Source organism: Sander lucioperca, chromosome 6 (assembly GCF_008315115.2).
Source record: "Sander lucioperca isolate FBNREF2018 chromosome 6, SLUC_FBN_1.2, whole genome shotgun sequence".
In the NCBI taxonomy this organism is placed as follows: domain Eukaryota; kingdom Metazoa; phylum Chordata; class Actinopteri; order Perciformes; family Percidae; genus Sander; species Sander lucioperca.
This window is the reverse complement of record NC_050178.1, coordinates 37383791-37392361: the sequence shown is the minus strand read 5'-3', so window position 1 is coordinate 37392361 and position 8571 is coordinate 37383791. Positions and strand designations below refer to the sequence as shown.

The 8571-nt window shown below is 38.6% G+C and overlaps 1 protein-coding gene across 2 annotated transcripts in view; it reads left to right on the top strand.

The window, feature by feature from the left end:
- The first annotated feature begins 5607 nt into the window (after positions 1–5607).
- LOC116052820 (nuclear factor 7, ovary-like) overlaps positions 5608–8571 on the top strand; it is an 18698-nt gene continuing 15734 nt past the window's right edge. Inside the window, exons 1-3 of one of the 2 annotated variants that reach the window (XM_031303655.1) lie at positions 5608–5625; positions 6002–7416; positions 7537–7575. In XM_031303655.1, the coding sequence (XP_031159515.1) occupies positions 6019–7416; positions 7537–7551 (1413 nt within the window). In that variant the 5' untranslated portion in view covers positions 5608–5625; positions 6002–6018 and the 3' untranslated portion in view covers positions 7552–7575. Of the gene's footprint in view, positions 5626–6001; positions 7417–7536; positions 7576–8571 lie in introns of those variants that run through there. The other variant, XM_036001910.1, reaches the window with a different exon arrangement.

Genomic DNA, 8571 nt, shown 5'->3' with positions numbered 1-8571 from the left:
AGGTGTCACTCTGCAGGTCTCACTCTGCAGGTCTGACGGTACGTCTACAGGTCTCACTCTGTAGGTCTGAAGGTACGTCTACAGGTCTCACTCTGTAGGTCTGAAGGTACGTCTATAGGTCTATAGGTCTCACTCTTTAGGTCTGACTGTACGTCTAAAGGTCTACAGGCCTCCAGGCCTACAGGTCTACAGGCAGCGTCACTTCCACACTTCCCATTGGTTGTCTCTGGGAGCAGCCGGTCAGTTTCCTGCTCCTCATTTGGTGATGGAGCAGAATGGGACACATTCATCCTCATCTCTTAATCCCACAGTTTCACTTCAACAACGAACCGTTTATTAACTTATTTTCATGCCAAAAGTGCAGAAATGAGGGTGAATGAATAAATGAGTGGATGCAGTTCTTGTGCACTGCATACTAGGGTTTAATCCCGGGAATACACATCCAAACTATTACTACTACTAAACAGGAGAAACTAGTTACGTTTCTAGACGTAAACAAATAGGCTGAAAGGTACAAATATACGTTTCACTACAGAAATACCTTCATGTCCTCCCTTGTGGATGCAAAACTCAGCAGCACAACAGTAACTTTCTTTGGGACCATCACATTCATCTTTTGTAGGCTCAAACACCTAAATGAGACAAACACAACAATGTCTACCACCAGCTTTGTGTGGATATACTTTAAAAAGTTCATTTTCATTTTTTCATTTATCTCGAACAATCAACAATGTTGCAAAAGAAAACGAAACAAGAAAATTAAAACTACAAAAATAAAACACAAACAATCACAATTTACCAAAGACCAAAAAAAAATTAATAAAAAAGGATTAGTTCGAGGAGGAGCAGGCGGAAGCAAATAGCTTATCAGGTCCTGCCCCTATTTCACAATATCATATTATTACAAAACAAATAGATATGCAACAGCATACAATCTTGCAGGTCTTACAATAACTTACAACAATATACAACAATACCTTTACATTACAATTCCATTCCTATGTTTCGGTCTATTCTTTTCTGTATTGATCTAGTATTGATTTCTTTAATCTATTTCTGAATTGAATGATATTATGGCTGTTTGGTGTCATTGTTCAGTCCATTCCATAAAGTCACCCAACAAACTGAAACACACATGCTTTTAACAGCAGTTCGCACAGGAGATTGTTTGAACATACAATGTCCTCTTAGATGATATCCCCCGTCTATCATTAAACATTGCACGTATGTTACATGGTAAATCATTTTCTGTAACTTTAAACATAAATTGTGCAGTTTTGAATATAACAATGTCCATAAATTTCAACAAATGTGAATTCAAAAACAGGTGATTAGTGTGCTCATAATACCCGGTCTGATTTATTATCCTGATTGCTCTTTTTTGCAATGTGCAAATATTTTGTAAGTTGCTTTTGTAGGTATTTTGCCAAACTTCCACACAATATAACATATATGGTAAAATAAGTGTGCAGTACAGAGTATGTAATGTATTTTGGTTCAATATGTATCTAGTTTTGCTCAATATACCAATACTCCTGGCCATCTTCATGCACAGATATTTAATGTGGGGCTTTCAGCACAGTTTGTGGTCAAGTACAACACCCAGAAATTTACTGTCATAGACTCTTTCAATTACTTCGTTATCAATTACTATTTGAACATCTGTATTTATAGTACGATTTCCAAATATCATGAATTTATTTTTGTTCAAGTTTAAAGTTGAATCAAACCATATAATAATTTGTGACCATTTCCAGCATCTGCTGCAAGTTATCCCCGCAACAAAAAATATTTGTATCATCAGCAAAAACAATAAATTTTAGTACATTTGATACTTGTCAAGTACAAATGTCATTTATGTAAAGGATGAACAGTTTGGGGCCTAAAACTGACCCCTGTGGAACGCCACAGGAAATACTAAGGCTCACTGACCGGTGATTACCCATTTGAACAAACTGACTCCTGTTTTCAATATAGTTTTTTATCCAGTTATAGGCCACCTCTCTGATGCCATACCTTTCCAATTTTTTTACAGGATTTCATGATCAACAGTATCAAAAGCTTTCTTTACATCTTTGTAACCCTAACCCTAACCCTAACCCCACTGCATAGTTTTTATTTTCAATACAATTTCTTAATACTGTACTTAATCTGCTCTTTTTATCTTAATTCTTACTCTCTTATTTTTAATACATTCTGTGTGTGTGTATATATATATATATATATATATATATATATATATATATATATATATATATATATATTTATACTTATATTGTTTGTTCTGTTTAACCTGTTTGTTTAACTTATTTTAGAAAATGTGTGACATGCACCTACAACACCAAAACAAATTCCTTGTATGTGTAAAAAATGTACTTGGCAATAAAGCTTTTCTGATTCTGATTCTGATTAATCTTTCTACTGACTCAATTAGTGTCATAGACGTTGATCTACCGGATCTGAATCCATACTGACTGTCCATTAGTAAATTGTTTTTATCAATGAAATTATCTAGCCTAGCCTTGTGACAAATTGTTTTTCAAGTATTTTTGAGAACTGAGAAAGCAAGAATATCAGTCTATAGTTATTGAAAATATGTGAGTCACCAGATTTATGCAATGGGATGACTTTAGCTACTTTCATCTTGTCAGGAAATACTCCTGTTTTAAATGATATACAGACCCTTTCCAAAAAATTAGAATATCATGGAAAACTTTATTTATTTCCATAATTCCATTCAAAACGTTAAACTTCCATAGATTATAGATTCAGGGCCCACAACTTAAACGATTTCAAGTATTTAGTTGTTTATTTGTACATAATTTGGGCTTCCAGCTCATAAAACCCACAAAAACAGGATTTCACAAAATTAGAATACTGTGAAGAAATCAACATTTACTGCTCAGTTTTTGCAGAAAAAAAAGAAATTAGGATCACATCAAAGCAATCAAAATATGGTACTTTCAAAACGATATGTCAATCTTCAATACTTGGTAGGGAATCCCTTTGCCTTAATCACTGCCTCGATGCGCCGTGGCATTGAGGCAATCAGCCTGTGGCATTGCCTGGGAGTTATGGAAGCCCAGATTTCCTTGATGCTTGCTGTCAGCTCTTCTTTGTTTTTGGGTCTGGTGCCCCTCATTTTCCTCTTGATAATACCCCATAGATTCTCAATGGGGTTTAGGTTCGGCGAGTTGGCTGGCCACTGTGATGGCATGGGCATCAAACCAGGTTTTGGTGCTTCTGGCAGTATGGGCAGGGGCCAGGTCCTGCTGGAAGATGAAATGTGCATCTCCATACAGATCCTCAGCAGAAGGAATCATGAAGTCCTCTAAAACATTCTGGTAGACTAATGCGGTGACCTTGGATTTAAGAAAGCAGAGTTTACCAACACCTGCACTGGACATTGCACCCCAAATCATGACTGACTGTGGATATTTCACACTGGACCTCAAGCAGCTTGGGTTCTGTTCCTCACCCGTCTTCCTCCAAACCCTTGGCCCTTGATTCCCGAATGAAAGGCACACTTTACTTTCATCGGAAAAGAGGACCTTGGACCACTGGCCAACAGTCCAGTCCTTCTCCTTGGCCCAGTTGAGACGCTTCCTACGTTGGCTCAGGCTCAGAAGCGGTTTGACCCGAGGAACCCGACAGTTGTAGCCCATCTCCTGGATGCGTCTGAATGTGGTGGTTTTTGAAGCTGTGACTCCCGCCTCATTCCACTCTTTCTGTATCTCTGCCAGATTCATGAATCTTCTCTGTTTGATAATCCGCTGAAGCCCACGGTCAGCTCTTCTGCTGGTGCATCTTCTCCTGCCACATTTTGCCCTTCCACTAGACTTTCCATTGATATGCTTGGACACAGCACTCTGTGAACAACCAGCCTCCTTAGCTATGAACTTTTGTGGCTTACCCATCCTATGGAGGGTATCAATGATGGTCTTCTGGCCAGTTGTCAAGTCTGCAGTTTTCCCCATATTGAGCCTAACTGAGACAATTGAACCAAAGTGAAGCAATGTAATGACACCTGGGAAAACCTGTGCAGGTGCTTTGAGTTTAGTAGATGAGTAGTGTGTGACACTCAGTTTAAAACATTCATGCCCTGTAAAATTTGGGCTGATTTCTTCACAGTATTCTAATTTTTTGAAATCCTGTTTTCGTGGGTTTTATGAGCTGGAAGCCCAAATTATGTACAAATAAACAACTAAATACTTGAAATCGTTTAAGTTGTGGGCCCTGAATCTATAATCTATGGAAGTTTAACGTTTTGAATGGAATTATGGAAATAAATAAAGTTTTCCATGATATTCTAATTTTTTGGAAAGGGTCTGTATATATATATATATGTGTGTGTGTGTGTGTGTGTGTGTGTGTGTGTGTGTGTGTGTGTGTGTGTGTGTGTGTGTGTGTGTGTGTGTGTTGGTGGGTCTACAATCCTGTCTATTACTTTTTTTACTAGAGACATATCAATGTTATCACAATCTTTTGAAGTTTTATTCATACTTTTACTTACAATTTCTATAATTTCTTTGTTTTCTACAGTTCCCAAAAAAAATTAGCATGTTTTTTTTTCCACATGGTCCATCACAGAGCATTTCATCCCTTTGTACTTTATATCTTTGGCCAGTTTAGGGCCCACATTAACAAAGAAATTGTTGAATCTGTCAACCACCTCATTCATATTTGTCAACGTCATGTCATTGTCCTTGAAGTTTTCCGGATCATTTTATTTATTAAGTCCTTTTATAATAATGGTGTTTATTGTATTCCATATTCCTTTCACATTATATTTGTTATTCTCTATTAATTTATTATAACAATCCTTCTTACATACCCTTATTATGTTAGATAATTTGTTTTTTTATTTCTTATATTTTAACTCAGATTCTTTCATTCTATATTTTATAAAATTCCTATAAAGGGTATTCTTTTTTACAGGCATTTTGAATTGCTTTGGACATCCAGGGTTTTTCTGAATATTTCCTTTTATTGCAATATTGTTTTATGGGACAGTTTTTATTAGTTGATTATTATTATTGAACTGTGAAGATGCAAAGTGTGTGGATGCTAACAGAATATGGAATCAGTTTCAGAGTTGCTGCTCTACTGCTGTCTCCATCATTTAGTTTGTTAGTTTTGTTAGTTCCTAAACCTTTAAAACATCACACTTATTAGTTACTGTATTATGCATCATACTGAGTGGTTTATCATTAACGCATGATTAGTTAAGCACTGACTACCATTTCTTAAGCATTGGCATTGCATACAGTTACTAATCATTAGTGGTGAATCATAGTTAATCAGTAACTACTCATTAACTAAACAGTTGTTCCTCATTGGTTACTCAGTAACTACCTACATTTTTGTGTACCTTAAACTGGTATAGCTGTCTAAAATGTGTTTAGCTGCTGCCCTGTCCACAGCAGGACATTGCTTAGCTTCTGACTACAGAGAAGTAGCTCATACAACCACACTTTACAACATCTGAACTGTCCCTTTAAGATAAAACTCATCAGCTGCCTGACTAAGCTCCACACCTTACATTACGTCATCTGACACAAACCAGGTAAACCAGTTAGTTCCTGTTGAGTTGTCAGTGACAAGAGACGCACCGACAGACAGACGGTAAGATTTACCTTTTATTACAAAGCTGTGACTTTAACTGAGGGAGGACAGTTACAGGAAGGAGCTCTAAAGTACTGAAGAAGTGAAATACTTGAACTGTAATCTGTGCAGACTGAAAAAAACACGTAGAGACTCAAAGTTAAAGTAACTGAGGCAACTTTTAGCCACAGGGAGGGGGGAGGGGGGACGTTTACCTTCTGGGTTACCTGCCAGAAATCTCTTAGGTTTAGACAACAAAACTACTTAGTTAAGTTTAGGGAAAGATAGTGGTTTGGGTTCAAATAAACCCTTCTGGCAGACCGCCCTGAAGGCAAACCTCTCCCATATGCGAGGGAGGGAAACACAACTGACTTCCTGCTGTTTCTGTTGTTTTCAGCTGCTCTCAGAGACAAAATGGCTTCCAAATCAGAGAAGGATTTCCACTGTCTGGTCTGTTCGATCTGTCATGAAGTCTTTAGAGATCCTGTTGTTCTGTCATGTAGCCACAGCTTCTGTAAAGACTGTCTGCAGAGCTGGTGGACAGAGAAACAGACACAGGAGTGTCCAGTTTGTAAGAGAAGAGCTTCAAGGCCAGAACCACCTCGTAACCTGGAGTTAAAGAAGCTGTGTGAGAGTTTCTTACAGCAGAGAGATCAGAGAGCTTCAGAGGCTCTCTGCAGTCTGCACTCTGAGAAGCTCGAACTCTTCTGTCTGGACCATCAGCAGCCATTGTGTGTCGTCTGCAGAGATTCAGAAAAACACTCCAACCACATAATCAGACCCATCGATGAAGCTGCACGACAACACAAGAAGAAACTCCAGGAAACTCTGGAGAACTTAAAGGAGAAGATAAAGGTTTTTGAACAAGTTACATTAAAGTGTGATCAAACAGCAAAACACCTGAAGGTCCAGGTCCGACGCACAGAGACGCAGATTAGGGATCAGTTTAAGAAGCTTCACCAGTTTCTAGAAGAGGAAGAGGAGGCCAGGACGGCTTCACTGAGGGAGGAAGAGGAGCAGAAGAGTCAGAGGATGAAGGAGAAGATGGAGGCTCTGAGCAGAGAGATAGCAGCTCTTTCAGACACAGTCAGAGCCACAGAGGAGCAGCTGAGAGCTGAAGACGTCTCATTCCTGATCAACTACAAGGCTGCAGTGGAAAGAGTCCAGCAGCGCCCCCTGCTGGATGATCCACAGCTGCTCTCAGGAGCTCTGATAGATGAGGCCAAACACTTTAGGAACCTGAGCTTCAACATCTGGAACAAGATGAAGGACATGGTCTCCTACACTCCTCTGATTCTGGACCCAAACACTGCTAATCCAGAACTCATCCTGTCTAAAGATCTGACCAGTGTGAGACTTGGAGAAGAGAGACGGAAGCTTCCTGATAATCCAGAGAGGTTTGATTCACTCTTCTCTGTCCTGGGCTCTGAGGGCTTTAACTCAGGGACTCAAAGCTGGGACGTTGAGGTTGGAGACAATACATACTGGCTACTGGGTGTGTTAGCAGAGTCTGTCCAGAGGAAGGGAGGCATACGGTCTGGATTATGGACAATATGGTTCTCTGGAAGTAAATACTCCGTGTGGTCACCACCAGCTCCAGACACTGATCTTCCATTTAAGATGCAGCTCCAGAGGATCAGAGTTACTCTGGACTGGAACAGAGGAAAGCTGTCGTTCTCTGATCCTGATACTAACACACACATACACACCTTCACAAACACTTTCACTGAGAGGCTGTTTCCATACTTTAAAACTGGGGATAAAGTCCCACTGAAGATATCACCACTGAAGGTCTGTGTGACCAAACAACAGGTCTGATAGTCTTAACTTTTAAGGGGGTGATAATAATAGTAAACAACTATTCACTTCTTAACAGTGAAGTAAAACTGATTACAGCAGTACAGGAGTCAGCTGAATAAAACACAACTAAAGGTTTTAAGAAGCTAAAACATAAAAAAGGTTCTTAAAAAGAAATAATAACTTAGTTTTGTGTGAGGTTAACATGTCTTTAATTATTGTTGGCTAAACTTTTATTTCATCAACAGCTAAAACAAGTATACGATTATTTTATCATCACAAATATTCTGATAATCAATTGATAGTTTTTGTAATTTTTAAAGTAATAATGCTGTGATGATTTCCTGCTTTTCTCTGTTTTATATTATTATAAACTGAATATTTTGAGGGTTTTAGACTGTTGGTCGAACAAGACAAGACAGTTAAAGATGTTATCTTGGGCTCTGTGACATGTGATGGATATCACGCACACAGAAGTATGGACCCACAGATACACAACTCAGGTATGTAGAATGCCAAAAGTTTATTAACAGACTAAATAAACTTACAAGCACAGTGTCCAATTCGGCAGGCAAAAGGGAAATCCAAAATACAGGCAGTGGTCAAAATCCAGAGAAACAACAAAACTCAGAATACAGGACACTAGGGAAACACTTGAAGGCTGACGACAAAGGAAGTACCCAATCTCGCACTGGGGTAAGGGGAAGACTGACCTTAAATACACAAGACAGGGGAGACAATGAGACTCAGGTGTAACACATTAGGGCGGGGACATGTAATCACAATGGCGGGAAAAATGACAAACAGGAAGTAAAACAAGAAACACTAAGGGGAACAGAAAACTTCAAAATAAAACCGGAAATGGAAAGAACAACAAAAATGAGAACCAAACTAAAAACAATAACTTGACACAGGAGGGGCATGACAATGGACACTTTCCTTGACATTTTCTATATTAAACTGTTAATTGATTTTCTCTCTTGCTAAGCTAGTGTCTGCATTTTAGGACTTTGTTCTTTTTCTGTTTAAAGGTGTCCAACCGAGTAGAAACAAAGACATGAATGAATAATGTGTCAGTGGTGTAATGTGCTCAGAAACCTTCCAATGTATCCTGTAAAAGTCTCAAAGCTAAACTAGTCACATCCTAAGTCTTAATAAACCGGTCAGTCC